The sequence below is a fragment of the Gadus morhua genome, chromosome 1 (assembly GCF_902167405.1).
Source record: "Gadus morhua chromosome 1, gadMor3.0, whole genome shotgun sequence".
NCBI lineage: Eukaryota > Metazoa > Chordata > Actinopteri > Gadiformes > Gadidae > Gadus > Gadus morhua.
The window spans coordinates 10,062,081-10,074,429 of record NC_044048.1 but is presented as its reverse complement, the minus strand read 5'-3'; the positions used below and the strand labels follow the sequence as shown (position 1 = coordinate 10,074,429).

The 12,349-nt window shown below is 46.7% G+C and overlaps 1 protein-coding gene across 1 annotated transcript; it reads left to right on the top strand.

The window, feature by feature from the left end:
* Window positions 1-329: 329 nt before the first annotated feature.
* On the top strand, window positions 330-10,864 carry spats2 (spermatogenesis associated serine rich 2). Its single transcript, XM_030351783.1, has 13 exons — window positions 330-455; window positions 1,986-2,217; window positions 3,249-3,328; window positions 4,684-4,792; window positions 6,073-6,122; window positions 6,290-6,533; window positions 6,838-7,026; window positions 7,378-7,513; window positions 8,646-8,704; window positions 9,613-9,722; window positions 9,828-9,930; window positions 10,193-10,332; window positions 10,491-10,864. Exons 2-13 carry the CDS (start codon window positions 2,196-2,198, stop codon window positions 10,758-10,760), a joined length of 1,512 nt encoding a protein of 503 aa, XP_030207643.1. The 5' UTR covers window positions 330-455; window positions 1,986-2,195; the 3' UTR covers window positions 10,761-10,864.
* The last annotated feature ends 1,485 nt before the right edge of the window (window positions 10,865-12,349 follow it).

The window sequence follows — 12,349 nt, the reverse complement described above, 5'->3', positions numbered from 1 at the left end:
AAGGTGGGGCTATGTACCAAGTGTGGGATGTGGACTGCCACGTATAGGCCTATGTAAGAAGTTTAAGATGTTATAATGCTCTTTGCATTGGGTGTGACCACATTCTCATTGTACACACCTGTGGGTCCTGCTATTGATTAATCTGAGGAACAGGCTTTGGTTTTTATAATTTCTAGATATCCACATTTGCTTAGCCAGGGTTTGATTTTGGTTTTATTTATTTTCTAGCTCATTTTATGGTGGGGAACTCCAATCCTGTGGGTGGCAGCAATGTGACTGGTGACATTCTAGGCTCCCTTTAAATTGAAAAGAAGAAAAATAAGAAAAGCTATGAAAGGGGGTGTTCTGCCGAATCTGGCACCACCTAAGTAGCCTAAAGAAAATATTGCACGCAGCAAACGACTGGAGAGACTGACGAGGCAGAGGCAGAGGCAGAAGCAGAAGGAGAGGCAAAGGTAACTTACCCCGCTCCACAAAGAATAATCTCTGTTACCACAATGGCGTATTCATTTAATTGTTTGAAATGTGATTGCAGTATACAGAATAATGCTCAAATTAAAACGCTTCATCTTTATGTTTTCTATACATTATGGTTGTCTAGCCTTTGCTATATAAGGCGTTTGACGTTAGCAGACTTGCTAGCGTTGATGAGAATTGGGCATTAAATTAACAAAGCCAGGCGATGTGTTCACTGGCCGTCACTGCGTTTCACCGTCTTAGTTTCTCTCCATTGAACATTGGGTTGAGGCTCTAGCGTCTGAGATTACGAGCCATTACACTAATGCATCGCAGTGACGAGATGAGGGACAATAAGCAATTCTTGTAACGTCCAGCAAGCTAACCTAACCAAACCTAACGTGATGGATGCTGGAGGCTGAGTCTCTCAAAGTGTGTGTTAGTAAACCGGATGGATGGATGGATGGATAGATGGTTAAAGTACTATGTTCTGTTAGCAAACCAGGTGGGTGGATAGATGGTTAAAGTCCTATGTTGTCTTAGTAAACAAGGTGGGTTGATAGATGGTTTAAGTGCCAAGTTCTGTTAGTAAACCAGATGGGTGGATAGATGGTTAAAGTTCTATGTTATGTTAGTTAACCAGGTCGAAGGATGGATGGTTAAAGTACTATGTTGTGTTAATAAACAAGGTTGATGGTAAAAGTGTTATGTTAAGTTTCAACCTTAAAATAAGTGCATTACCTTGGTGGTTTTTGTGTTACTGTTGCCAAACGTGGTTCCCTTTTCTAATTGAATGACATCTCTTTGTTCATGTATGGTTATATTCGATTTAGTTAGCTTTTTCGTTTTTAGGTTAACAGAATATTATAGGTCAACTCAATTTGGTATTTTATTATTACATTTGAGTCCCTGATATTGTCTGCAAGTTGGAGCCAAAGGAGAAATTGGCTTTAGTTAGGCATAACTTCTTTAACTAGAGTGAAATTGAACCCTCTTCATTAGTTAAGCCATATTTCTTGATATTTATTTTGACCCAGTTTCCACATGAATTGCGTCCTAACAATCACAGGAAGAATGTTTGCTCAGCTGGTTAATGCTAGTCATAGTCACTTATCCAATATGCTCGCAACAATCAACATAACTACACCTTGTGCACTTGAAGATTCAACTACCTGCCCTCTTGATAAACATAAGTCATTGCATGATTAGATTATAAAGTTGAAACTGCTGGCTGTGCTCAAAGAGGCTATGACGTGCAGAGGTGTGTTCCAGGACTCGGTATCGATTTAGTGTTGGTTTAGCTGGAAAGTGAAACTTAAAGCAACTCGCTAAGAGATTTAGTTAGTATTATAACATTGCAATAAAGTTGTGCAAACCACTGTACATAACCTGAGCTAGCATATTCCTGTGTCGTTCTGATCAAGTTTGCATCAGAGAAGAAACGTTCTCAAGAATTCCAATGTATCATTCAGTACTTTTACGTGTGTGTGTGTCCGGCCCGATCTGACCCCATCTCTTCCAACCACTAGGTTTCGAACCTCAATTGGCATCTGCACGAAGAGTGGAAAATTTGCGAGGGGAAAATCATCGTTCTCGGAGCCCTCTTCTGAGTGTTTATTTAATCTGGAGTTTGGAAGTCTGCAATCAGGATTCAATCTTTTTTTTTTTTTGATTTCTTGGGACGTTGGGAGCCAAAACGGTGCAACGCTTTTTGGATACCTCCTCTGTGAAACGCCAACATGGCCAAGAAGAGCCAAAAAGGTATGTATGGGACTTGTTTGATCTACACCCAGGATCTGCGATCTAGGTCATTGTTTTTAAGTGGAGCATTTTATGAGAATAAACGTGCAGAGCCTTGTTTTGTATTGACTTTTAGGAGGAAGATGCATATAAGCCAACATTTGGCTTTTGGACTTTTTATTTAAAATCATATTAAGCAGAAGTTACTTGATGTTAGTGTATTTTGTGGTGAGCCATTCACAATGACCTCAATCTAGATTCCAGCGTTCTCTGAAGGACCCTTTAGACGTATTAAGCGTTTTATTGTCCTTTCTATGGTCACTGCATCTTCTCCCTATTTTCAGCTTCATAGACTTGCTTTATCAATTGTAAAACCAGAGAAGTAATCTCATCTGGGGGCTCAACGAGAGGAAGAACTACTTTAATTAAACTTTAACACATCCAGGTTGTCACAGATTCCACATTGTCTTTTTGAACGAATTATTAGTTTTTCTAACTTGTCAGATAGAGTACAGTAAATGTAAGCTAGAAATGAGATACTAAGGAGAATCACAGCACAAGATGGTCATCTTAGGTAAAGGTTGGAGTTGTGAAATGCACAGGCTCAGCCTGAAGGGCCTGGGAGTCTTTTGGAGTTCGATCGTCTCGCAACACTTCCCATGGATAACAGCTAGAATTAGTTAAATGGTTATTGTATGTCAAGTGTTTTATTTGTTGTATAGTAATGCCCATATCATTCACATGAGTAGTCAGCCTTACATTTGTGATGTATTCCCAGGATGCCTAGTCATTTGGTAAGACGTGTATGCTCTGCGTATCTTCCATTAATAAAGGATTGGCCTCGATTTGAGCCATTTTCGGCCTGCCATTTCTGGGGATGGGTTTGATGCTTTTAACTAGTGTTGTGAGATCTACTGTATGTAGTGTAGGAACCCTCCTGGCAAGGTCAGTAAGCCTACATGCTTGCTCATTTTGTTTTGCAAATGATATACTAAGGAGTGTGTCTGAGTTGGAAAGGCTAGAATGACCCTTGTTGTGTTTTTGTTTTTCAGATACCTCTGGGGTGTTTTTTGACACTCAATCGAACATGGTCATGTCCCAGGGTGGAACATTTGAACGAATGAAGGAAAAGGTGAGACAATGCGTCCTATTATTTTACTTCCTTCATTGAATCCAGTCCACAACCCTGGATTATGGGCTTCCCAATCTCAGGCGCTATTGAAAAGGTGCATTGGTTTTGCCGGTGAGATATTCGATGACATGCATTAGTAAAATTCCTAGGTTGCTATTAGGCTGCATTCATACTTGGTCACAGATATTACGCAAAACTTTATTTGGCACAGCCGGGACAGATCGGATGCGAGTCTGGCCCTATTCTAGCGCACCGATCGCCCAGTGGCATGACACTTGACTGGTTTAATGGGCGGGGGAACTACGTCAATTGGTTTTGCATGTTGGGAGAATGAAGAAATGAAAGTGAATTGGATTGTAGTGTCATGCGTCTTCTCTCTATCGCACAGTTGCGTGGCAAGGTGTGCCATATAAAATCGAACTTGATAGGTCAAATTGTTGTGGATGACTTTCTTGGCAGGCCAGGGTAATCTCTAACATAACTGGGTTAGTCTGCCTGTTACACAAATTAACTGTGATTCTATTTAGACGTTTGGATCAAAACATTTGTTTTGGGCGTTGCAAAAGTGTGTGTGTGACACTGTCAACAACCTGGTCTCCTGGTAATTTAATGTTGGAGGACTAGTATTGATAGTATTCTCAAAATGTCCTTAAGAGAGTTGCGGTGGCGCTCTTTAGGTAGTGCACGTGTAGCCTGTGATGTCATAGAGGCTCACATTTGTTTTTCCCCCTAGGTATCGGGTAGAAGTGCAGCGCCCAATTCGTTTCAGGTCTAATCCACATGTAAACCAAGTGATTAACGTATTTGATCTATTTTTATTTGGGTTTAGGCAAAATAATATCCGGTTAGTCCACGGTTTCAACTAACACTTACTACTATTCCTGAAGATAAACGAGTGGAACGTCGCCTGCACCCAACCAAGGCTCATTGCTTCGTCAATCCATCCTGCGATCAATCCCTTATGTTATTCAACAGGATGTTTTCGATCAGGGTTGCAACTCATGTTGCGGTTGAACTGTTATTGATTAATACTCGTGGAGTCATTCATCGTTATCGCACTCACAGAACCAATTTTTTTAACATTAGATATGGCATCTTGAGGGCTGAAAAGCTCACACCAAAATGTGCCTTTTAATTCATGGCCTGATTTCGTGTCAGCCCGACCGTATCTGAGGCTTTATTAGCACACAAGAATGGAGCCACGTGCATGGTGGCATCTCTCTGTGGAATGATTAACGTGAAGCTCACAAAACGAACATGGCCACATCGTTTACAATGTTTTAGCCCCTCGCTGATGGTTGAGGTAACGTATCTGTCCATTTAAGATAATGCCATGCCTGGTCTTTCCTTTTCAGATCAGTGCCGTCAGGGCAGTGGTCCCAAACAAAAGCAACAATGAAATAGTATTGGTGCTCCAACACTTTGAGAACTGCGTGGACAAGGCTGTGCACGCTTTCTTGGAAGGTATGAATGTGACTGATACTGTGGACAGTTGTTATCGTTGGACAAATGTCTTTGGCCTGTATATTGTTGATGTGGAATGTGCCAACAACTCTTCAATACTGATTTAGTATATGATGTGTGTGTGTGTATATGTATATATATTAGTGGTGGGAAAAATAATCGATTCGTCAATGCATCGCGATTCTCTCTAGAACGATTCCGTCTCGATGCAGATAAATTAATAATCTGAATATTTTTTTTATTATTATTTGTTCACCTGCTGCAACATTCTGTTCACCATAAAGGGATAGTTTTAGTAATTCTAACATTATTTAATTTATCTTCAGTGAGTATTGGCCAATCGGATTTGTCTTGGAGATTCAGCCTACGCATAGCATGCACGCAAACTCACAGCCAGACACAAGAACTCCTTCTAATTCAAGAGCAGCTTTTTCTTTAATGACATTGAAAAGAAAGATTAGAAAGAAAAGAAAACTGAAACCTATTTTTTTACATACTTCCATATTGTGTTGTAATGCAAGCTGCATTGACTATTGCATTGTTCATAGAAAGTCATATTTGTAACAAAAGCTTTTTCTCTCATAAACTAATCGATAAGTTAATTAATCTGTTGATGTCTTTAATGATCATCACTAAAGTAGGAAGTGATTAGCAAACTCTGAGTAGCAAACACGTATGTATTTTTGAAAATCACGCATGGAAATTAACATACAATTTTTGTTGCATCGATAATCGTTTTAGAATGTAATCGTGTATGTGGCCATTTTGTACAGTATGTGGCGTTTAATCAGCAGGGAGCAGTCGGCATCTATGTAGTTTGCATACAGCCTGTATTGTTGTTTCAACAAAAGGCTTAAAGCATCCATGTCCTGATGTGACGGCGGGGGCCTTTATGACGAGGCCTTTCGCATTCTTTCGAACCAAATTGGCTGCTGAAAGCTCAGATCTCCATTCAAGTCTGACTTGTTATTGGATTCCTGGTGACGCTGAACCTGACAAACTATTGATGTTGGTTGTGTCGTGCATCCTTTAGCAAAAGGAATTGCGGTCCCACAAGCCGACGGGCTGAGTAAGAGGGCATGGGCCCTCAGACAGGGTTTCCCTAGTACGTAGGAGACCACACTTTACGGTATTTTTGGCTTGGCCTCAGGTGTAACATGTTTGGGGAAAGTATTCAAAGCCTTTGACTTTGGAAACCATGCAGAACACCACCCCGTCGTTCAGACGCCTCCATGGCCTCAGGGCGTCGTTAACCTTTCCCTGTTTGCGCATCTCTCAAGGCAACGCTACGGAGATCCTCAAGGAGTGGAACGTCACCGGGAAGAAGAAGGTAAGGGCCAGCCGACTGTACTGTAGCTGTGTTATGAAGGGGCTCCAGTGCGGCTTCATTCAACACTGGGGCTGTCCTTTGTTACCCGCGACCCCCTGTCTGAGGTCCACTGTAGTCCAGACGTCTCAATGGGTGGTCTCTCCGCCTCTTCTCCGCATAACGTCCAGCCCAAGAAGAAAAAGAAGCCCAAGCCCGAGCCCCTAGAGGTCTCCCCCGTGGAGGCCGCCCCAGCAGAGGCCGCCGCCGCCGCGGCACCGGCAGCAGAGGAGAAGGGCACGCTCAACGGTTTCCATGCCAACGGCTCGGTGTTGGATGGCGACTCTCTGGATTCCCTAAGCGAACAGCTGGACACGGCGTCTCTGGATGCAGATGCCGAGCTGGACTCTGAACCCGCCACGTCTGAAACCCCAGGTGAGGGCCGATCCGCTCGCCTTGACCCTGTCTTACTGAGGTCTGTACGGCTTGGAGCATCTTAACTTATGGACAATGGTCAAATAGAGGGTTGGTAGATGGTAAGCATGAGGCCTAGGGGTTGCCTGATTGACGCAAACTATGTTTTTTAAATGGGTCTTTGAAGGCGAAAGGTGGCGTTTGTTGTTTGCCGGGAGGTTTTAAGTGCGGAGTGTTTAGTGTTTGCTGTTATCTCACCATATCGGCCGCGGATCACGTGTGGTACAAACAGCCGGTGGTCCTCCATCCCCCCCCCCCCCCTCAGGTACAGACGCAGAGGGTCCCCTCAGCTCCCCCAGCCCCGCCTTCCAGCCGGGAGGGAGGAGCCACCCGGCCCCCAAAGGCCAGAGGATCCGCTCCAGGCCCAACTCCCACTCCCAGGCGCCCACGGCCCCCTTACCGCTGACCCCCGACGCTGACGGCCTGCGTGGCCCTTCAGGAACCAAGAAGACGGGTGAGCGCCTCGGCCTACTGTCCCACCCCTTAACCCTCTGTGGGGCGGCGCCCGGCTCCGGAGGTAGAGCGGGTCTGTCTGGGAACCGGAGGGTTGCCAGTTAGAAACCCGACTCCTCCTAGCTGAGTGTCGAGGTGTCCCCGAGCGAGGCACCTCGCCCTGACTGCTCCCGACGAGCTGGCTGTCGCCCCTGCGTGGTTGACGCCAGGGGTGACCCCGCCGTGTGTGAATGCGTGCATGAACGGGTGAATGTCAGGCCGTGCTGTAAAGCGCTCTGAGCGGCCACCGGTTAGAAAAGTGTGCGATTATCAATCCAGCCCGTTCACGGTTTGTGTCTCGCTCCGCCTGCAGCGACCAACGTGGAGCGCTCTGTGAAGGACCTCCAGCGCTGCAGCGCCTCCCTGACCCGCTACAGGATGGTGGTGAAGGAGGAGATGGACACCTCCATCAAAAGGATGAAGCAGACCTTCGCTGAGCTCCAGAGCTGGTAGTTGAATGAGCCTCAAGGCGTTTCTTCTGTTAGTTTCTTTTCACAAGAAACGTTTCTTAAGCAACTGAAGGCTCGGTGCGTGTGTGACGATGAGGCGAGGTTGCGGGTGCTGTTGTATAATTGCTGTGATAAAGGCTCCCAATAGATATGACGTGTCTGTAATATAGATACGCGTGTCTGGCAGCATTGGCCAAAGTCTTGGGTTCATTTGTGTTTTCCCTGATTGCCATAGGAACAGATCTCGCTGTGCCTCATTCCCTCAAAGCGTTTGAACTACTTCAGACTTGTATAGTAGCTGATGCACGTCAGCAACATTGCGTAAGAGGCAGGGCCTCTCCTGGTGCATTCTTCAGTGAGTCTGGCCGGTGTCTCTCCTCACCTGGCTGCTCTACAGCCGCTGGGGACCGTGAAGTTACTGAGGACCAATGATCTGTTCATTGATACATTAGTTATCTATCTGTTACAGTGGTCCAGCTCAAGATGGAAACGTCAAAGTAAATGGAATACAATAAACGCAACTAGCACTATAAACACAAAATACAGCATACACGTTGCAATTATAGATACAATTATAATATGACCAACAGCATAGTGCATAACAATAAAATATAGCGCACTTTGAGTTTAATGTGGTGATCTATACCATGGTTACCAACTATTGTTGGTAACAAAATTAATGAGATACAACTTGTCCGGGACCTGACTTGAACCTGGCCAACCGTTCCGTCTGCGGTTCACCTGGGTTACTACTGCAGGCGTTAGGGCGAGCACAGGAGCCACCTTGCAGTGGATGTACGTAAGGCCCTGCCGTAGAGCCAGCCACACTGAGCTAAGGCCTTCTAGAGCTGGTGGGGTTTCCCCATCTGGAGAAATACCACAGATAATCACAAACGCAACGCAATTGTATTTAAGGAGTAATTGTATTGTTTCATATTGTCACACATGTTTGGTGTGGGTGTGGGTGCCCACAAGTCATAATGCGTAGAAATGAAACCGCACAGCAGAATTAGCTGACGTGGGAAGTCTAGAGAATTCATTGCAGTGACTGTGCAAAGTCAAAGTACAAGCTCTTATCTTGGTTAACGAGTCATCTCTTCCCCCGCTGTTGTTTTTGTCTTTCTCTTGCCAGTCTAATGGACAGAGAAGTGACCCTGTTCGGTGAAATGGACAAAGTCAAGGCTGAGGCCAGTAAGTTGTACATGTTCAATCAAACACATGAGTCCATCCCGGGAGGCCACCTGCTGACCAGGAGTGACTAGACACAATCTGATCACCTGATCAGATCGCTGAAGGGGAAAGGTGGCAAGGAATCCGACCTAAGTGAATTGTGTCTAGGGTCAATTCAATTAGTATAGCCCTTTATCACAATTAGTCTTCAAGGGCTTAACTGTGTGTGTGTGTGTGTGTGTGTGTGTGTGTGTGTGTGTTCTCGTTCGAGCGTGTGCAAGTAGGCCGTCTGGCCACCCCACCCTGCGTGTGAGTGTCCCTGTGTGGGGCTGGGAGCGTGAATAGTGTCGGGTGGCGGGGGACTCAATGCTGCCTTTGTGCGAGGTGCACGCAGCACCGCAGAGGGAACGGCTGAACCCTCCTGTAGTTTCTTCAGCATCACAAAAGCCAACATTCCTGGGAGCTCTGTTAAATTTCTGTGCTACTTGTCCCCTTCATTTATATACGCATGTGTGTGAGGCCACGGGGAGATGGCTGACACCAAGTCATGCATTAATAACAATCTGCATGTGAAATTATTGTATCATCAATGATGCATCTTGTTAAATTCTATTTCTGTCTACATGTTTGGTTCCCCCTTTGACAGTTGGGTTTATTATAGATGGTCCCCCTTTGAAACATTGTCTCATTAATGTTTTAACAGTCTTGGGATTAGATATGGATTCCCATGATTGTATATACTGAAATATTCTATTGTTGGTTGATCTGGAATTCTTCTTTGTGCTGATCACCATATTTAAATTAATAATGCTTATATTTATCTATAGTTGAGGGTCACATAGAGCATTGGGGAATCAACTTTTCAGTCCAACCTTGCATCTTCAGTAGGACCCAGTTAACGTGTTTAACACGGTGTTTAACTTTTCCAGTGAGCATTTTGGACGGCCGTCAGAAGAAGGCAGAGGCACTCTGGCGATTGACGGACAAATCGGCATCCATGACTGAAGATCAGCTGACAGAACTACGGGCCGACATCAAGGCAAGCTCCCAGTACCCCCTTAGTACACCCGCAGCCCGCTGCGCCTTCATCCCATGGGCGGATCAAGACGGTTAATCCAAAACGATCCTCCTCTGTTTATTCCAGCACTTTGTGAGCGAGCGGAAATACGACGAGGACCTCGGGAAGGCCGTGAAGTTTACGTTTGAGCTGGAACCCCTGAAGACGAGCATCACAGAGTTCGGTTCAGGTACGGCCGCGCCTCCGACCTTACTCTCCGTACCGCGGTCCGAGATGGGGTCCAGTCATGGGAACACCCGACCGCTACTCTGACCACCGCAGGCTTCCTGTCCTCGGCGCCAGGCCACCGTTTAGAACCACGATGTTTTTAGATGTTTTGTTATACTTTATAATGTGATGTCCTTGTTGCTATGGGCCGTATGGTGATGCGGCCTGCAGTCTGTGAACACTGAGGGGAGGAGGGTTCTGATCACTGTCTCCGTGCTGTGCAGTCTACCACCCCAGGACCGACTACTCGAACCGCTCCCGCTGCAGCTCCACCTCCTCCTCTGCCACCACCCCCGCCGAAACCCCGCCTCCCGGCCACACCCCGCCCGCCGGCAGCGAGTACCGCCCTCCGCCCAACAAACAGGTGTGTGTGTGTGTGTGTGTGTGTGTGTGTGTGTGTGTGTGTGTGTGTGTGTGTGTGTGTGTGTGTGTGTGTGTGTGTGTGTGTGTGTGTGTGTGTGTGTGTGTGTGTGTGTGTGTGTGTGTGTGTTGCCGTGAGGCTGATCCCTTCTCTCTGCTCAGTCCTTCCAAGGAAACCGGCGCACCTTCCAGGGCCCGGGCTACAGCACCGGGCAGCGGTACAACGGGGGGCCGTACCCGGCCCGCTCCAGCTACAGATACCAGGGCAGCGGGGGGGGCCAGCAGGGGGACGGCCCCCGCACCGGCGGCCCCGGCGCCGCCTCGCAACAGCCCCGCCCCTCAAGAGGCCCGCCCAACCCCAACCCCAACCCCAACCCGTCGACGTCCAACCACCAGCGCCCGGAGCGGCCCGCCCGCAACGGGGTGGCCTAGGGGGGGGGCACTCATACAGCCGCCGCCTCCAGCACATCCACTACCCACCCATCCACCCCCCCAAACTCTCCCCCTGCACCCCCCCCCCCCCCCCAAACTCCTGTATCAATGAAGAATAGTAAGAATACACGTTTACATTTATTTGTCGTTAGTTTTTTGTTTTAATGGGGTCCGTGTAGCTGTGGTGCCACCGCCTCTCCTTCGTCCTCTAGACTGGAAAAAGTCTAAGTCTCGTAGTATTTTGTAATTGACTCTCGACATCGCGGCTCCCCTCTGCTTCCTTCTCAGCTCCCCCCCCCGCCTCCCCCCCCACCGCCCTCCCTGCACACGTGTTCACCGGCGATTCCGAGGAAATCATGAGACGCCTCGGATTTTGGCAATCCCTGCAGCCTTCGATTGTACGGCGTCGGTTAGTTAAAAGATGTTCCAATGTGCTGATTGTGAATTAAGAAGGGCGTGGGAGTCTTCGTTTATCGTAAATGCAATCAACGCTGCAGAAAAACAAACCATCAAAGTTGCACATATCACTGCACGTCGTCCTTGTGCGGTCCAACGTGGCTGCTGCCAGCATCGCTTGCTTGCGTCTGGTCCATGGTCTGGTCACACCGAGGAACCCGCTAGTTATCCCCCCCCCCCCCCCGACCCTGGGCCTGAGTCGAGGCTACAGGAATAGGATGGGGCTCTTTTTGTTTTAACTTTAAAAAACATTATTTGATTATTTTATGAGGTGCTGTTGCATTGTGAAAGCTCCCGGGGTAAGGATCTGCGTCTCGGCCGTCGTGTCCCTGACCTCGTTGAAGTCGTCCAATAGGATGTGCAGCCCTCCTTTTATTTCCCCTTCTATTTATTTAGTTCCATTGCTGGTGATTTGAAATGCGCATAACTGACATGCCTGCCTTTTTTTTTTTTTGTCGCAGCACTTCCAGGCTTGCCATGGCAGAACCCTAGACCAGTACATTTAGAGTGTGTACTCCTAGCGCTTATACACAGCGTATATGTAAACATACGTCTGTAGATGTTGACCTGGAATCATACTGACCCTTTGACCACCCAATCATTTTTTTTCCCTTATACTGTAATTTGGGTCCATAAGCCTCCTAAATACCTCATTGATGTGCTGTCATTTGTTTCACATGCCCTGGTTGTCTCCTTGCGTGCGCAGGGTTTAAAATGGGGGAGAGGGAGCGATTGAAAGGTGTGCTCTCTCTCTCTCGTGTGAGTGCGTGTGTCGTGTGCGTGTGTCCAAAAGGTTAGCGTGGAGCAAACCATCTGTCTTGTACCAAGCAGTCTTCCTTGAAAAGCAAGAAGAAAACAGAATTCCAGCTGAATCAATTGTAAAAAAAAAAAAAGAGAAATTTGTTAATGTTCACCTTCCAGTTGATAATATAACGTGGAGGCTATAGTGTACGCCAGATTTGTAATATGGCTGCTCTGCTCTGCTTGCGTAGATCAGATCACGTTATTTGACTGAAGTGTTATAGATCTAAAACATGTAGACGCTGCCCGTATCTGTACCACAGGACAGCTTGTGTTTTACAGTTGATTGTTGAGTGTGTTGCTTTAAGCAGTTAAGAATGTTTTGCCATTCG